The sequence below is a fragment of the Amblyraja radiata genome, chromosome 9 (genome assembly GCF_010909765.2).
Source record: "Amblyraja radiata isolate CabotCenter1 chromosome 9, sAmbRad1.1.pri, whole genome shotgun sequence".
Lineage (NCBI taxonomy): Eukaryota > Metazoa > Chordata > Chondrichthyes > Rajiformes > Rajidae > Amblyraja > Amblyraja radiata.
Window position 1 is genome coordinate 7,512,261 of NC_045964.1, and position 15,922 is coordinate 7,528,182.

Here is a 15,922-nt window from a genome sequence, read left to right on the forward strand (position 1 = left end):
GTACACCACAATAAGGTCACCCCTCAACCTCCTACACTCCAAAAAATGATTCAATGACTTTTGGGAGACCAGGATACAAGGTTAGCCAGTCTCTTTGTGGGTAGTGGCTCGTTCCCCAGTAAAGGAAGGGCTCAGTATTGTACTTACCCGGCGAGCAAACTGCTGAGCAAGAACATCACGGCTTGTGCTGAAAATCTGCTTCTTCCCTGTCACAGCATCAGTCACGACAACACGGTGCTGCAAACCTAGGATGAGACATTGACATCTTTGAATATGATCTATCCATCAGTTCCCACCTAGAATGACTGGTTCAACTGCCACAACATGTACAATGTACAGGCAGACTTGCACAGATTCCTTGTGTGAATTATCAAAAAATGTTCCTCAAAAATAAAATAGGAAGATGACTCTGAGGTAAGTGTGTTGGCCTTCTAAGGAAGCTATTTAATCATTCATTCAAGGCAATCTTAATCATTCATTCAAGGCAATCTTGTGTTGGAAGGAACTGCAGGTGCTGGTTTACGCCAAAGATAGACACAAAATGTCCGAGTAACTCAGCGGGACAGGCAGCATCTCTGGAGAAAAAGGAAAAGGAATAGAAAACGTCACCTAGTCCTTTTGTCCAGAGATGCTGCCTGACCTGCTGAGTTTTTCCAACATTTTGTGTGTGTTCTTCTCTCCTGCAGTGGCAGGGGGGGATAGAGCCACTGCCTCACTGACCCGGGGACGATCCGGACCTTGGGTGCTGTCAGTGTGGAGTTTTCTCCAGTTAGATGTGGCCCTTGTGGCTAAGGGGATCAGGGGGTATGGAGAGAAGGCAGGTACAGGATACTGAGTTGGATGATCAGCCATGATCATATTGAATAGTGGTGCAGGCTCGAAGGGCCGAATGACCTACTCCTGCACCTATTTTCTATGTTTCTATGTTTCTCCTTGTGACCGTGTGGGTTTCGCTAGGGTGCTTTGGTTTTCTCCCGCATCCCAAAGACATGTGGGTCCAATAGGTTAATTGTCCTCGTACATTGGTCCTAGTGTGCAGTTTAATTGTAGAATCTGTGGGAAATTGATGGGAAAATGTGGAGAATCAAATAGGATTAATTTAGGAATGGGTGGTGATTGGTCAGCATAGAGCTTGTGGGTATACTTCTGGGTTATGCGCCAATTTTAACATATTTAGAATAGTACAGCACAGGGAGAGGCTCTTCCGCCCAAAATTTGAAGTTGTAATAAAATACACAGAGAAGCTCTTAATTCGGCATCCACTGGACTTTGGTGCCACTCTGACAGATTGGGGCAAGATTCCGTTACACTTCCGATTAATATTCTGACACTCTTCTAATCTATCTATTTTAAACGTTACACAGTGCAGTGGAACAGTAAATTATGTGGTGAACTGGCACGAAAACACAGGTTTCAAGGAGATAGCTTTGAATTTACCTCTATCTAGAGCATCCTAGTGACTGCTCAGTGGACACATTCGGACTGACCATCTCTCAGTCTTTTCCATTTGTTTCAGAAGAGGGAATAAAGGGAGAATATCCTCCTCCCTAAGGCAACCTTCAGGATCAAAGATGTCTTAACTCCACTCTAGTTACCTGGATTTTGAAGTGGATGTTGAGAAACTGAGAAACTATATCCGCATATAGCATTGCATGCAGTTCTGGTTGCCCCATTATGATAAGATGTGGAGGCTTTGGAGAGGATGCAGTGAAGGTTTACCAGGATGCTGCCTGGATTGGAGGGTTTCAACTACAGGGAGGGGTTGGATACATTTGGGATTGTTTTCTCTGGAGTGTCAGAGGTTGAGGGGAGGCTTGATAGGGTAGACAGCCAGAACCTTTTGCCCCAGGGTGGAAATGTCCAACACTATAGGTATAAGATGACAGGGGTAAAGTGAATGGAGAAGTGAGGGGCAAGTTTTAGTTTTACAGAGAGTGGTGGGGGGCTGGAACGCATTGCCAGGGGTGGTGGTGGAGGCAGATACATAGTGGTGTTTAAAAGGCTTTCAGATAGGCACATAGAAGTGCAAGGAATCAATATATGAATCATGTACAGCAGATGTGATCAGTTTAACTAGGCATCATGTTCGGCACAAACATTGCCGGCTGTAGGACCCATTCCTGTGCTGTACTGTTCTATATTTTGGAATACTCTTCACCGAGTTGGACAAGCCCAGCTCCAAAAATTCCTAAGTTTACCAGCGCCCAGAACAGGGCAGCTCGCCACCTTAAAGTTACTGCTGGTTCAAAATGGCTGAGTGCATGTCATTTATAAAATGCACTGCAGCTACTCAACCGGGCTCCTCCAACAACACCTTTAAAACCAGAGACCGCTACTGCCTTGGACACGAGGATACTATCACCAGCAGGTTCCCTTTCAAGCTGTACGCCATCCCACAATCCCTGCTCCTTCCTCCTCACTGGGTCCAGATCCTGGACCTGCCTCCCCTACAACAATGTGGGAGCAACTTCACGAGATAGAATGCAACGGATCGAAAAGATGCGGAGAAAGGAACTGCAGATGCTGGATTAAACCGACAATGGAGACAACAAGCTGGAGTAACCCAGCGGGTCAGACAGCATCTCTGGAGAAAAGAAATGGGTGACGTTTCGCGTCGAGACCCTTCTTCAGACTGACAATCAAGGGGGGAGAGAAATATGGAAGGGTAAGGTGTGAAAACGCAGATCAAAGGGGATGATGATCAAGGAAAATGTAGGATGGATCATTGTTGGCTGAGGGGAAGGTGACAACGAGGCATTGTTGACCATACCTGTACTGAAGCACTTGTCAGCCTGTGGGTTGTAACACCAGGCACAAGTCCAAACCGTTGAACTTTTAAAGTTGCACAGCATTTGTGGAGGTTCCTCTGTAAATGCAATAAAATTGATGTTGTGTTGATTACACTGAAAGATTTTTCACAGCATTCCCAACAACTGTATTCCTATTCATTACGATTTTGCATATCTTTTGATTTAATCAGCAGTTCTTTACAAAGAGTCCTTTTGGTGAGGGTGCCATTACAAGATTTATCTGCAATGCATTCTCAACTCGTTTGTCTATCTTTAGTATTTGCATGGGCTTCAAAATCCACGTAATCTAAATACCAAGGCTTCCAAATATAATCCGGGCCAATAGACTTGGATGCATCCCAAATCATCATGAGATGGAATTAGGCTAATATATCAAAGTCTCTTCTGCCAATCCCATGCTCAGTGTTTCAAAGAACTTCTAATTTCAAGTAACCTTTGCTTTCCCTCTCTCTCCATCCCTCCCCATCCTAGTTCTCTAAACAGTCCAGCAAATTGTACTGATTGTATTGATTACACTGAAAGGGTCTGAAGAAGGGTTTTGGCCTGAAACGTTGCCTATTTCCTTCGCTCCATAGATGCTGCTGCACCCGCTGAGTTTCTCCAGCTCTTTTGTGTACTGATTGTATGTTTTGTTGTCATCTCCCCCTCAGCTAACAATGAACATAGAGACCTTTTGCAGTGTATGTCCACAGATCCTCAATAGGTAGCAGGACAGTTGTTAGGTGTTAGGGTGGTATAAAAAGCCTTGGGATGCTTCTCTTTATTACGTGAAGCACAGAATATAATGGCACGTGGGTTAGGCTTGAACTGTACACAGGTTTTCCCCCAGGTTACTTATGTACAGTCCATACAACCAAGTATTTGGTAGACTGGCAAGAGGGATTTGCCGCTGCTGTGGGGCTGCGGGCGACTATTGTTGACTATATATTCTTCCTGGGCTTCACATCACGCCCAGGAAGAATATATTCTATTTAAAACATTGTCGCCATTTTTCAAATCTTATCTAGAAACATGCCATCCGGGCTGGCAGCAGTGTCCCTTTTGAAACCATAAATCAATAGCATTAAAAGTCACGGCTGCTGTAAAATCTTTTAAAATATCATTAACCTAGATAGACTCAGGCTGGATTTGTTAACATCAGCTTTAGTATTAAGAATGGCAAAACGGGATTTAAGGTGCTTCTTCAGATCATCCATTCCTATGGTGTTAAAATTGGCTAAATTAAAGAGGTCACAAAATAGATGATATTTGTATTTGCAGGGCATGCTTGGCCTCTTTGTGTGAAAGCTGCAGGGCTAGGGGTGGCTCCAGAATGTCTGGACCCTGGATGGAAGTAAATGGCCAGATGTCCTCTTTATTGTTAGTATGTATATCACGTCAGTCATGGTGGCACAGCGGTAGAGCTTCCCCCCCCACCCCCCCCCCATCCCATATAGTTTTGCGCCACAGGTCCGATGCCCTATAAAAGAGTGAACCCCACATGGATCAGAGTCGATCTTCTGGAGGTGCACTTGGGACTGTGTGACTATCTGGAGGTGCCTGCTCGGTGGTTAGGTATTGTATAGGGAGTTTGTTTGAGACGTGTTTGGGACGAATAAAGAGTAGTTGATCCAGTGCTTGACTCAGTGTTTTACTGAACTAGACAATGGGGGTAAGCTATAGGAGCATAATTACAATGAGACCGCCCACCTATGCAGGCATCTTCTGCCAGATCTGTGGGGGGGGGGGGGGGAGGATAAAAGGAGGAGCCGGCGTGTTTTGTAACTTTGTCAGCGCCGTAGGTGGCTGCTATTTGTATACCTTGGGTATGCAAGCAAAGAATTTCACTGTGCCTTGTGACTTTGTGACAATATTCCATTCCATTCCAGATGAGAACTCAGTTCACAGCTGAATCTCAGTCTTGATAGAGGCTTGATGGCTTGCTCTACACAAGCTGGCAAAGTTGGCATTCATGCCAGTCGCATTTGGCCTCTAAGCCCTTCCTATTCATGTATCTATCCAAATGTTTTAGGATTGGAACTTTGTCGTAACCCACTTATGAGAGCACAGTTTGATTATCATACAAAATGTGTAGGAAGGAACTGCAGATGATGATTTAAACCGATGATAGACACAAAACACTGGCGTAACTCAGCGGGTCAGACCGCATCTCTGGAGAAAATAGAATTAGACTGGGTGAAAATGAATGAAAAATTACATTTTTCCAAGTACGACTAAAGATAGACACAAAATGCTGGAGTAACTCAACAGGACAGACAGCATCTCTGGAGAGAAAGAATGGGATCCAGAGATGCTGCCTGTCTCGCTGAGTTACTCCAGCATTTGGGTCCATCTTTGGTTTAAACCAGTATCTGCAGTTCCTTCATGCACAATGTGTACGACTTATTAGTCCAGGCCTGAATGTTGTCCAGGTCTTGCTGCATGTAGGTGTGTCTGCCTCATCTGCCGTGCAGTTGTGAATGGAATTGAACATTGTGCAATCTTCAGTGACCCCCCCCTCCCCTCTCTTCTGATGAAGCAGCTGAAGTTGGTTGGGCTAGGACGGCAGTGCTGAGGGGCTCCTGCAGTGATGTCCTGAGTTCAGCAACCATCCTTATTATGCTTTGTGCAGGGCATGACCTCAATCACTGCACATTTTCCCCTTCTTGTTTTATCCTCTTTCAGTTTGAGCAAGGCAATTTTGATAGAGTGGACTGCCACCCCATTTCAAAGGGATGGTTAAAAGTCATCTAAATCAGGTAATCTTATGATGGCTGAATGTTAGTGATCCATATTGCAATCCTAATTTTGCTGTCATCATCACTAATACTAAAGTCTAAAGAACGGTCTCAACTCGAAAAGCGTATATCCATTCCTTTCCCAGATACGGGCTGACGCTCGGAGTTATTCCAGCACTTTGTGGTTTACTCAAGATTTCAGAATCCTTTGTGACTCTAGTTTGTGTTTATTTATTCTGGCCTTTTACCCAAATTTACTTGTCACATTGTCCACAGTAGGCTTTGAACTCCTGACTTGGGTTGATAGCCTAGGCCAGTGATTCCCAACCTAGGGCCATGGCAAATTTCAGGGGGGGGCCACAGAAAAATTTGGGGATTTAGGGGGCCACAGGTTCAATGAAGGGGCCACTTTTTTTCAGCTAATAATGTCAGGGGGGGCCACAGAAAAATTAAAGAGACCAAGGGGACCATGAACTAAAAAAGGTTGGGAACCACTGGCCTAGACCTCCGAGTTACTAGGAGAGCAACGTTTTTTGTATAATTGGAGCTGTATAAAATTATGTGCACCATAATACATACACTTCCCTTGGCTGAACAGTCAAAAATCCAGGGGCATAGATAGAATGCACCACCTGAAAAGGTGGGAGAAGCAGAAACCCCCAACACATTTCAACAGCACATGGACATGTCCATGAAAGGCGAATGATTCAATGCTAGAATTGGGTTGGGTAGTTATTTTTTGACAGGCATGAACTGGATGGGCTGAGTGGCCTCCTCCTATGTTGTAAGTGTCTATGTGGTATTATTACAGGTGGGGTCATGCTGGTTCGAAGCTCTCTGATACAGCTTCATACTTGCTGCTGCATTTTCCCAAAACTTCCCACATAATCGAAGTGCTCCCAAAGGAAAGAGATGCACAAAGTTCTGATCCACTGTCTCTATGAACTGCCCTTGACCAATAATCTGCCACATGGCCTTAAAGGAACCCAATTAAATTAGAAAAGTAATCAATAATCAGTGGTATATAATCAAGCCTCCCACACACATATAAACATGCAGCATTTAAAAACTGATAATTGTTTTGGTTATTTCTAGTTTACAGTGTCCTTTGTTATATATTAGCAGGCAAGAAAATCCCCTAAATTTTGAAACATAAAAGAGGAGGAGGAAATTTGACCCTTCGAATCTGCTGGCTACTCAAATTGATCATCCAAATTCAGCAAAACACAAGGAAATGCCGATGCTGGAATCAGGATTTCAAAAAAAAAAACTACGAAAGTAACTCAGTGGGTCAGGCGGCAACTGTGGAGGCAAAAGATGGGCTAATGGTTCAGGTTAAGACCTGGGACAACCCACAACGTCAACCCACTCGGGTGGCACGGAGGCGTAGAGGCTTACAACGCCGGAGACCCAAGTTCGATCCTGACTACGGGTGTGTGGGTTTTCTCCGAGATCTTCGATTTCCTTCCACACTCCAAAGACGTACAGGTTTGTAGGTTAATTGGTTTGGTATAAATGTAAATTGTCCCCAGTGTGTGTAGGATAGTGTTTATGTGCGGGGATCGCTGACCGGTGTGGACTCAATGGGTCGAAGGGCCTGTTTGCGTGCTGTATCTCTAAACTAAACTAAACTCTGCCTCCACAGATGCTGCTTGACCCAATTAATTATTCCAGCAGTTGGTTTTTGATACAAATTCAATACTCTGTTCCTGCTTTCTCCCCATGTCCCTTCGTCCATAAGAATCATATCTAACTCTTTCAGGGATATATTTAAAGTCTTGGCCTCAACTGCCTTTTGTCGTCAAGAGACTCTCCACTCTCTGGTGAATATTTTTCTCCTCACGACACTCTTAAGCGGCCTGCCTTGAATGCTAAGGTTGCGACCCCTCCAGTAGGAGCACCCTTCCTGCATCCAGTCTGTGCAGTCCTGTTGGGATTTTATTAGCTTCAATGAGGTCTCCTCTTACTCCACTAAACTCAAAGAATTCGCCTGGGTTCGACCGTAACCTGAAGTGGTGTCCTCAGAGATTGCACGCTCTCCCTGTGACCGATTGGGGTTTGTGGATGATCCCACATTCCAAAGACGTGCAGGTTTGTTGGTTAATTGGTGTGTGTAAATTGCCTGGAGTGTGTAGGGAGTGGATGCGAAAGCAGGATGACATAGACTAGTGTGAATAGATGATCGATGGCCGGCCTGCTCAGTAGGCCGAAGGGCATGTTTCCATGCTGTACCTCAAAATTATATACTTTTGTCTGCAATCGACCAGTCCTCTAACTGGGACAGGGGTAGTAGATCTTTGAATTGTCTTGCTGATAGAGAATAGAATGAAGGAGGCCAGGCTCCATTCTGAAATTATCAAACTTGAAAATAACAAAGGCAGGACCTCAGCAGATGAGACGAGGAGTAGCATCAAGCTACTCTAAAACTCTCTAGTACAGAGGTAGCTTTAGAGATACAGAGCTGAAACAGGTCCTTCGGCGCACCGAGTCCGCATTGACCAGCGATCCCTGCACATTAACACTATTCTACTCACCAGGGACAGTCTTTTTACATTTGTACCAAGCCAAACCTACAAAACCTGCGCATCTTTGGAGTGTGGGAAGAAACCGAAGATCTTGGAGAAAGCCCACGCTGGTCACGGGGAGAATGTACAAACTCTGTACAGACAAGCACCTGTAGTCAAGATCGAACACGGGTCTCTGGCGCTGTAAGGCAGCAGCTCTACCGCTAGGCCATCGTGCCGCCCGAGAAGGTAGAATTAGGTGATGTCATGGATGAGATGACAAAACTCAACAGTCAAATATACCAGAATTGCTCAGACAGGAGCCAGGGGTAAAGATAGACTCATAGTGGCAAAATGACAGAGTTATTGTACACATTTCATCTTCTCGATGCTTATTTGGAGGAAATTTCGGTCCACCTAGGGATGATGTTAAACCACTCAGACAGCAAACAGGTATTGGTGGACATGTAGGAAGCCATATTGCTCTAATTAGTTAAAGCATTTTCACCAGACATCATGTGTGTAACAATCAAAATAATTCGATAAAGAGGAAAATTGCAATTGAAGAGATAAATAGCTTTGGGAAATATTACGTTGATAACTTTACCAGCAAATGAATGTACAATAATGATCCCTACCCGTGCTTGAATTACTAAATATTGAAGTCGGAAGCAGGTTGATACTTCCTGGGGTCTCTGCATGACCTGTAATACAAAGCCTGATACAGTGGTTTAAGGAAAATTACTGGCATTATATAACATGCAACATATGACTAACATGGAAAACTACTCCCAGATTGATAAACGTTAACCCTTAAGTCACCCCTGGTCATTCAGAGGCATAGCTGTATTCTGCTCCCCAAGGTATAGACCTCTTTATTATGGATATACGATTACAGTCTGTACACAGCAGCATGTTTACTACCCTTCTTCCTCACTTACAACAACTGAGGAACTTGCAGTTGAGATCTTTTTTAAATTTAGATTTAGCCTTTGCAAAGGTCAATGATGAGATGGGAATTTTTGGATGATGCTGCTTTACAGCGCCAGAAAACCAGGTTCAATCCTGACTGTAGGTGCTGTCTGTGTGGAGTTTGTACGTTCTCCCCGTGACTTGCCTGGGTTTTCTCCGGGTGCTGCGCTTTCCTCCCACACTCCAAAGACATACAGGTTTGTCGATTAATTGGCTTGTTATCAGTGTAAATATTGTCCCTAGTGTGTGTAGGATAGTGTTAGTGTGCGGGAATCGCTGGTCGGTGCAGACTCGATGGGCCGAACGGCCTGTTTCCACACCGTATGTCTAAACTAAATAAAGTATATTTGGCCCATTCTTAGTCGCGTGTGTGACCAAAAATATGAAAAATTGTGGAATACATCTCTTCTAATTCTGAAAGCATTACAAGTATATTGTTTTGTGCTGTATATATCATTCATATTTTTTTCCGAAGTTTATCGTGAAATTTTTATGTTGGGCTGACAATGTTTGCTTAGGGTCAGAGGTCAAATATGACCGGTCACGTGTGTGACTTCTCACGGAAGCATTTTTTTCATAACTCAGTTTTATCTTGCAAACTCTGTGAATTAAAAAAAAGCCATTAGAATGTTCATATCTTTTGCAGACATGCATTATAGTTCTGCAGGTAGGAAAAATAGCAATGAACAAGATTAATCTCTTTCGAGATCCTGAAATCGGGGGGACTATGTATAAACACTGATGTAATTTCTACATGGTGAAACCAAAATGTATGACAATACCCTTTAATACAATCTGACAATGTGCACTTTAACCACATGTGATGTTTTTCTATTACTAATCTCAAATTGTGGAGTACAGAGGCAAATAAATAAATGATGGGTCTTTGTCCCAAACATTATGGAGGGCACTGTATTTCACTTGGGCAGCTTACAACCCAACGATATGAATATTGACTTCTCTAACTTCAAGTAACCTTTGAAGTTTTCCTCTCTCCCTCATCCTAGTTCTCCAATTAGTTTCACTGTCCTGCTGATTAAATTTTACTTTCTTTGTTCATTGTCACCTTCCCCTCAGCTAACAATGAGCCATTCTACATTTTCCTAGACCATCGTCCTCTTTGATCTCTCGTTTTTCACACCTTACCCTTCCATATCTCTATCTTCTCAGTCTAAAGAAGGGTCTTGACCCGAAACGTCACCCATTCCTTCTCTCCAGAGATGCTGCCTGTCCCGCTGAGTTACTCCAGCATTTTGTGTCTAGCTACACAAGAGGGCACTCAGCGGGTCAGACAGCATTTCTGGAGAACATTCAGTCTGAAGAAGGGTCCCGACCTGAAACGTCACCTATCCATGTTCTCTAAAGATGCTGCATAATCCATTGAGTTACACCACCATTTGGGTCCTCTTGCACAAAGAAACATGGTTATGGTTATTGTGGTAATCATCCCAGCACCAGAGCATCACTACTGGAGTTCCTCGGGGGAGTAAATGATATCAGATCACATTCGACTGCTTCATCAATGCCCTTGTTTCCGTCATAAGTTCAGAAACGGGGAGACATGCTGATGAATGCACTATGTTCAATTCCATTTATAATTGCTCGGCAAATGAAGAAGTCCATGTGGCAAGACTTGGGCAACATTCAAGCAAGAAGCAGGGTACATTTGCAGAAGTGCAGATTCTAATTCCTCACCTCCTCCTTCCCCCAATCCCTACCCTCCAAATTAAACATCACTCTGATCTAGAAATACATTGTTGTTCAAGAAGGAACTGCAGATGCTGGAAAGTCGAAGGTAGACAAAAGTGCTGGAGAAACTCAGCGGTGTGCGGCAGCATCTATGGAGCAAAGGAAATAGGCAACGTTTCGTGCCGAAACGTTGCCTATTTCCTTCGCTCCATAGATGCTGCCGCACCCGCTGAGTTTCTCCAGCACTTTTCTCTACTTAGAAATACATTATTGGTTTGAAAAAAAGAATATAATGTGGGAGAATATGAAACAGTCTATTTTGGAGAAAAAAATAATATTCCTACTGGCTAGAGATGGTAAAGCTCAAAGATGTAGAGGGACCTCTGTGTTGTCCTTTTATTGCTTGGGTAATTGAATACAAATGCAAGAAAATCCTGCTTCAGTTTTATTAGGTATCAGTGAGACCATATCTGGAAGACTGCATCCTTATTTATGGATGTTAAAGCTCTGGAAGGAGTTCTTTCAAAAAAGCTATGCGTGACTGATGTGACACTTCCTAATTACAAAGCACAGATCATCAGACGTCACAATTATCACAGGTAAACAAAAATGCTGGAGAAACTCAGCGGGTAATTCTGGAAAAATGCGCCCACACCAACAATAAAAATGTGGATATCAAATATGTTTGAAACACTACATCTGGAAGAGATGAGATTCCTCTTAGCAGGCAAAGCAGACCAATTCCAAAAGACGTGGTCTACGTTTTTGGAACTATTACAAGCATGAGGTGCAATAGTAATCTAAAAAACAAATAAATAAATAAATGGTGCCATGATCTGGCAACGGGGGGTAAAACAACAAAAACAGACTTGGTTGGTAGTCCCCTTTCTGCGGAGTTTAATGTTATAATAGAGCGATTGTTTCTCCTTTCTTTTTCCTTCTTTTCTAGGGTCTACTTTCTTTCTTTACTTCCTTCTCTAACTTCTTTTCTAAGGGGCTTTCTTTTCTCAACACTCTCTTGCACCTTCACGACTCTTGCGCACTTTCCCTACTTCCTTTACTTCTATCTTTTTCTTAAAGCTCAAAAAATGAAGCGGTACAAAAAAATGTATTAAGACATATGTGTTGTGTATTATTGTAACTTACCGTACTTCTAATAAAAATAATAAAAAAAAAAAAAGAAACTCAGCGGGTGCGGCAGTATCTATGGAGCGAAGAAAATAGGCAACGTTTCGGGCCGAAACCCTGATGCAGGGTGGGGGGTGGGGGGCGGGAAGAAGAAAGGAAGAGGAGGAGCCAGAGGGCTGAGGGAGAGCTGAGAAGGGGAGGAGACAGCAAGGGCTACCGGAAATTGGAGAAGTCAATGTTCAAGCCGCTGGGGTGCAGACTGCCTATGAGGTGCTGCTCCTCCAATTTCCGGTGGTGCTCACTCTGGCCATGGAGGAGGCCCAGGACAGAAAGATCGGATTCGGAATGGGAGGGGGAGTTGAAGTGCTGAGCCACAATTATCACTTCATGCTGAATATGTTTTAAAAGGATACAAGATATGCGAATCTTCTTCAGATAAAGATGCCCAACAAATTGACGTTCCCTGAAAATGAATAATTGGCAAATTAAACGGTTTCAATTGTCTAGTCTACAATATCTGCAATAAAATGATCAGAATTGAAATGCACTTGAGTCTGCACAGCAAATGACAGCACAGATCCATTGAATGACAGAGGCGGCAGAAGACACCAAATAGTTTACTCCTGAATCTATTTCTTATGATAGTGAATAAGGAGGAATTGTTTCTCATGTCAAAAGGGTTGGAAATCAGGAAACGGACTGGCCAAGGACAAGAGGGGAGAATGCTTTCATATGAACACCTGCCTTTAAAGGGTGTTGGAAACAAATTCAACAGTGACATGGGATGGGCAACTGAATTATTACATTAAGGGTGAAAACCTGTAGGACCATTGAGAAGGACCGGAGTGAGTCACACTGGATAGCGTTATCAATGAGGGGTGATGGAATCATAACTCCAGTACTCTTAGATCCTATTAACTGAGTAAAAAGGGAAAACATGAGGGATAAGCCTGGCAGATACTCTAATCATTCCAATGAACAGATACTGGTGGCATGCTTGCAAGGGAGGGTGGAGGAGGAAACAGATAATTTATGTTGTCATCATATCATACATTGAGGATGGGGGCAAGGAAAGCATCTAAAAAGAGGGGGAGTGAGAAAGGATTGGAAAAAGGGAGAAGGAATTGTATTATATATAAATTCACTGAGAAATGTAGAAGAAATATCATTACCCATGGGAGAATTGAAATATGGAACAACTGATGCAACCAGCAAAGGAAAGCCAGTCTCAAGGAAAGCCTATTTGAGTGCACAGGGCAGAGGGGAAGAGAGAACCCGACTGGTGTAGCAGAAGTCAAGGCTGGGTGGCGTTTCTTGAGGAACATAAAGAGCAGGTTGTGCTGAATGAGCCACTTCTGCCTGGAAGTTCGATGTAAGTTTTACTGATCAGGAGGTGACACGGTGGATGGGACTGAACAAACAATGTTGGTCACAGAAGTTCACTATAGGAAGAGTGGGAGAATGAACTTCATTAGTAGGGATCAGAGTCCCAGGATAAATGTGAAGATCAACGTGTTGGCCGGGAAAGATGTGATGCATGAAAGCTATAGAGAGGAGAAAAGGATCTATTTCTTCCTCCCCCTTGCTACCTTGTTATAAGCAGCGGAAAGAAATGAGAGACTACTTCAGATCATTAAGCAAGCTTCTAAAGTTACAAAATTGTTTTTCAATTATTTATTTCAACACAAATAAAATGTAGCTACAAACCTTGCGAAATGTAAAGTACAAATTGTCACACAATGACACAGAGATTAGGCCGGATCCTTTCGTACATCCATTCAGATTCACAATTCCATATTTGTAGCCGATAACATCATTTTTCACAACAAATATCCGCTCACAATTGGTATCTGCCTGTGAAGCACAGAATACAACTGTTACCTTTCAGGATGGTTTAGATCTAGTGTCCAGCAACTGAATAATTGTAGTGATTCAAACAGTTTCCAGACTGTACGTTCATGCATAAATTCAGCAATAGATCATACAGATGGTAGTTGAGGCCAGTTCATTGGCTATATTTAAGAGGGAGTTAGATGTGGCCCTTGTGGCTAAATGGATCAGGGGGTATGGAGAGAAGGCAGGTACAGGATACTGAGTTGGATGATCACCCATAATCATATTGAATGGCGGTGCAGGCTCGAAGGGCCAAATGGCCTACTCCTGCACATATTTTCTATATACAAGCAGAAAATGTTGGAAAAAGCAACACATCATAGAAACATAGACATAGAAAATAGGTGCAGGAGGAAGCCATTCGGCCCTTCGAGCCAGCACCGCCATTCATTGTGTTCATGGCTGATCGTCCCCAATCAATAACCCGTGCTGCCTTCACCTCGTTGGAAGAAGGCAGCAGTTCAGTGATAAATAGATCATGTTTCAATAATCTTTCACCAGAACGGGTGAAAGACCATTGGTTAGAAATATGAACACTTGTTTTTCTTTCTACAGATGCTAGCTCGTTTGCTGAGTATTTCTCACAATTTCTATTTTAAATTTGATTTCCTGTAGTGCAAAGGTTTTTATTTGAGGGACAAAAGTAGTATGTATCTTTCAACAAGACTTTGGCGAGGCCACAATTGTCATTGTGTATATCTGTTTTAGCCTCCTACTGAGATTTTGGAAAGGATGTAGAAGTCTCAAGACTAATTCCCACTTTACTGCAAATTAGGCTACTTTAGCAACAAATTTGCAGCAAAGTGCCTCTTTAATGCAAATTGGATAGCACGGTGGCGCAGTGGTAGAGTTGTCGCCTTACAGCGCCAGACACCCGGGTTCGATCCTGACTACGGGTGCTGTCTGTATGGAGTTTGTATGTTCTTCTCATGACTTCGTGGCTTTTCTCTGAGATCTATGGTTTCCTCCCACATTCCAGAGACGTACAGGTTTGTAGGCTAATTGGCTTTGGTAAAAATTGTAAATTGGCCCTGGTGTGTTGGATGTTAGTGTACGGGGATCTCTGGTCGGTGCAGACTCGGTGGGTTGAAGGGCCTGTTTTATGCTGTATCTCTAAACTAAACTAGTGACCCAGGAAGGCTCCAAAAACCATGATTATACTGTAGACGGTGCCTAGAAGAGAACATGTTGTGCTTATACCACAAATTATTTTTACTGATAATTCTCTCATTGCAATTGTATCCAGCCAGTTCAGAGATTGATGTGGAAAAGTGAATCTTTTCCCAATAACTTGTTTGCTCTATTTGCTGTTTCACAGTATTTTTCGTGAACCTTCAGAAATGTGTGCACGAGCACACTACAATCTCTGGAGTAAAAGGAGGGTAAACGTTTTGGGTCGGAACCCTTCTTCAGAGTGTGGCTAACACAAACATTTGTATTAATTTCCCTTTCTGTTCTCGATCCCATACTGACCTTTCTGTATGAGGCCTCCTCCATGGCCAGTGCGAGGCCACAGTCAAACTGGAGAACCATGCCTCGTGTTCGATTTGGGTCGCTTACCACTCAACAAAATTATCATTGTATTCACCATCTTCAACTAATACCCTCCCTACTCCCTCTTTCTTTACCACATCCTTCTCCACACTCTGTATGCTCCTATTTCTCCAACCATCTCCCTAACAACCCCCCCCCCCCCCCCCCCCCCCCCTCCCAGCACCATCATCCTACTCCTTTCCCTCCGTGGTACACTCTTCTCCCAAGCCTGAGTCCTCCATTTCCCTTTTATTCCCAGGGAAAGACACAAAATGCTGGAGTAACTCTGCGGATCAGGCAGCATCCCTGGCGAACATGTCTTGAAGAAGGGTCGCGAGCTGAAATGTTACCTATCAAGTTTGAAGAAGGGTCCCGATCCAAAATGTCACCCATCCATGTGCTCTAGGGATGCTGCCTGACCCGCTGAGTTACTCCAACAATTTGTGCCTTTCTTTGGTAAACCAGCATCTGCGGTTGCAAGGCTTTGTCCCGCCCCATCTCTCTTTTCCATCTTTCTCCTCCCTACTCTTATCAGACTGAAGCAGGGTCCCAACCCAAAATGTCACCCGGCCATTCCCACCCCAGATGCTGCCTGACCTGCTGAGCTCCTCAGCACTTTGTATTTTGCTGAAGATTCCAGCATCTGCATTTTCTTGTCTCTATCATCTTCCCCACT

The 15,922-nt window shown here is 43.6% G+C and overlaps 1 protein-coding gene across 2 annotated transcripts in view; it reads right to left on the minus strand.

The window, feature by feature from the left end:
* The window catches only part of dcaf4 (DDB1 and CUL4 associated factor 4), a 41,957-nt gene that overhangs the window by 9,433 nt on the left and 16,602 nt on the right, over window positions 1-15,922 (minus strand). For both annotated transcript variants that reach the window (XM_033026621.1, XM_033026622.1), the window contains exons 7-11: window positions 13,528-13,674; window positions 12,234-12,283; window positions 8,670-8,749; window positions 2,771-2,866; window positions 148-245 (exon numbers count right to left, since the gene is read on the minus strand). In XM_033026621.1, coding sequence (XP_032882512.1) covers window positions 148-245; window positions 2,771-2,866; window positions 8,670-8,749; window positions 12,234-12,283; window positions 13,528-13,674 — 471 coding nt within the window. The remainder of the gene's footprint in view (window positions 1-147; window positions 246-2,770; window positions 2,867-8,669; window positions 8,750-12,233; window positions 12,284-13,527; window positions 13,675-15,922) is intronic.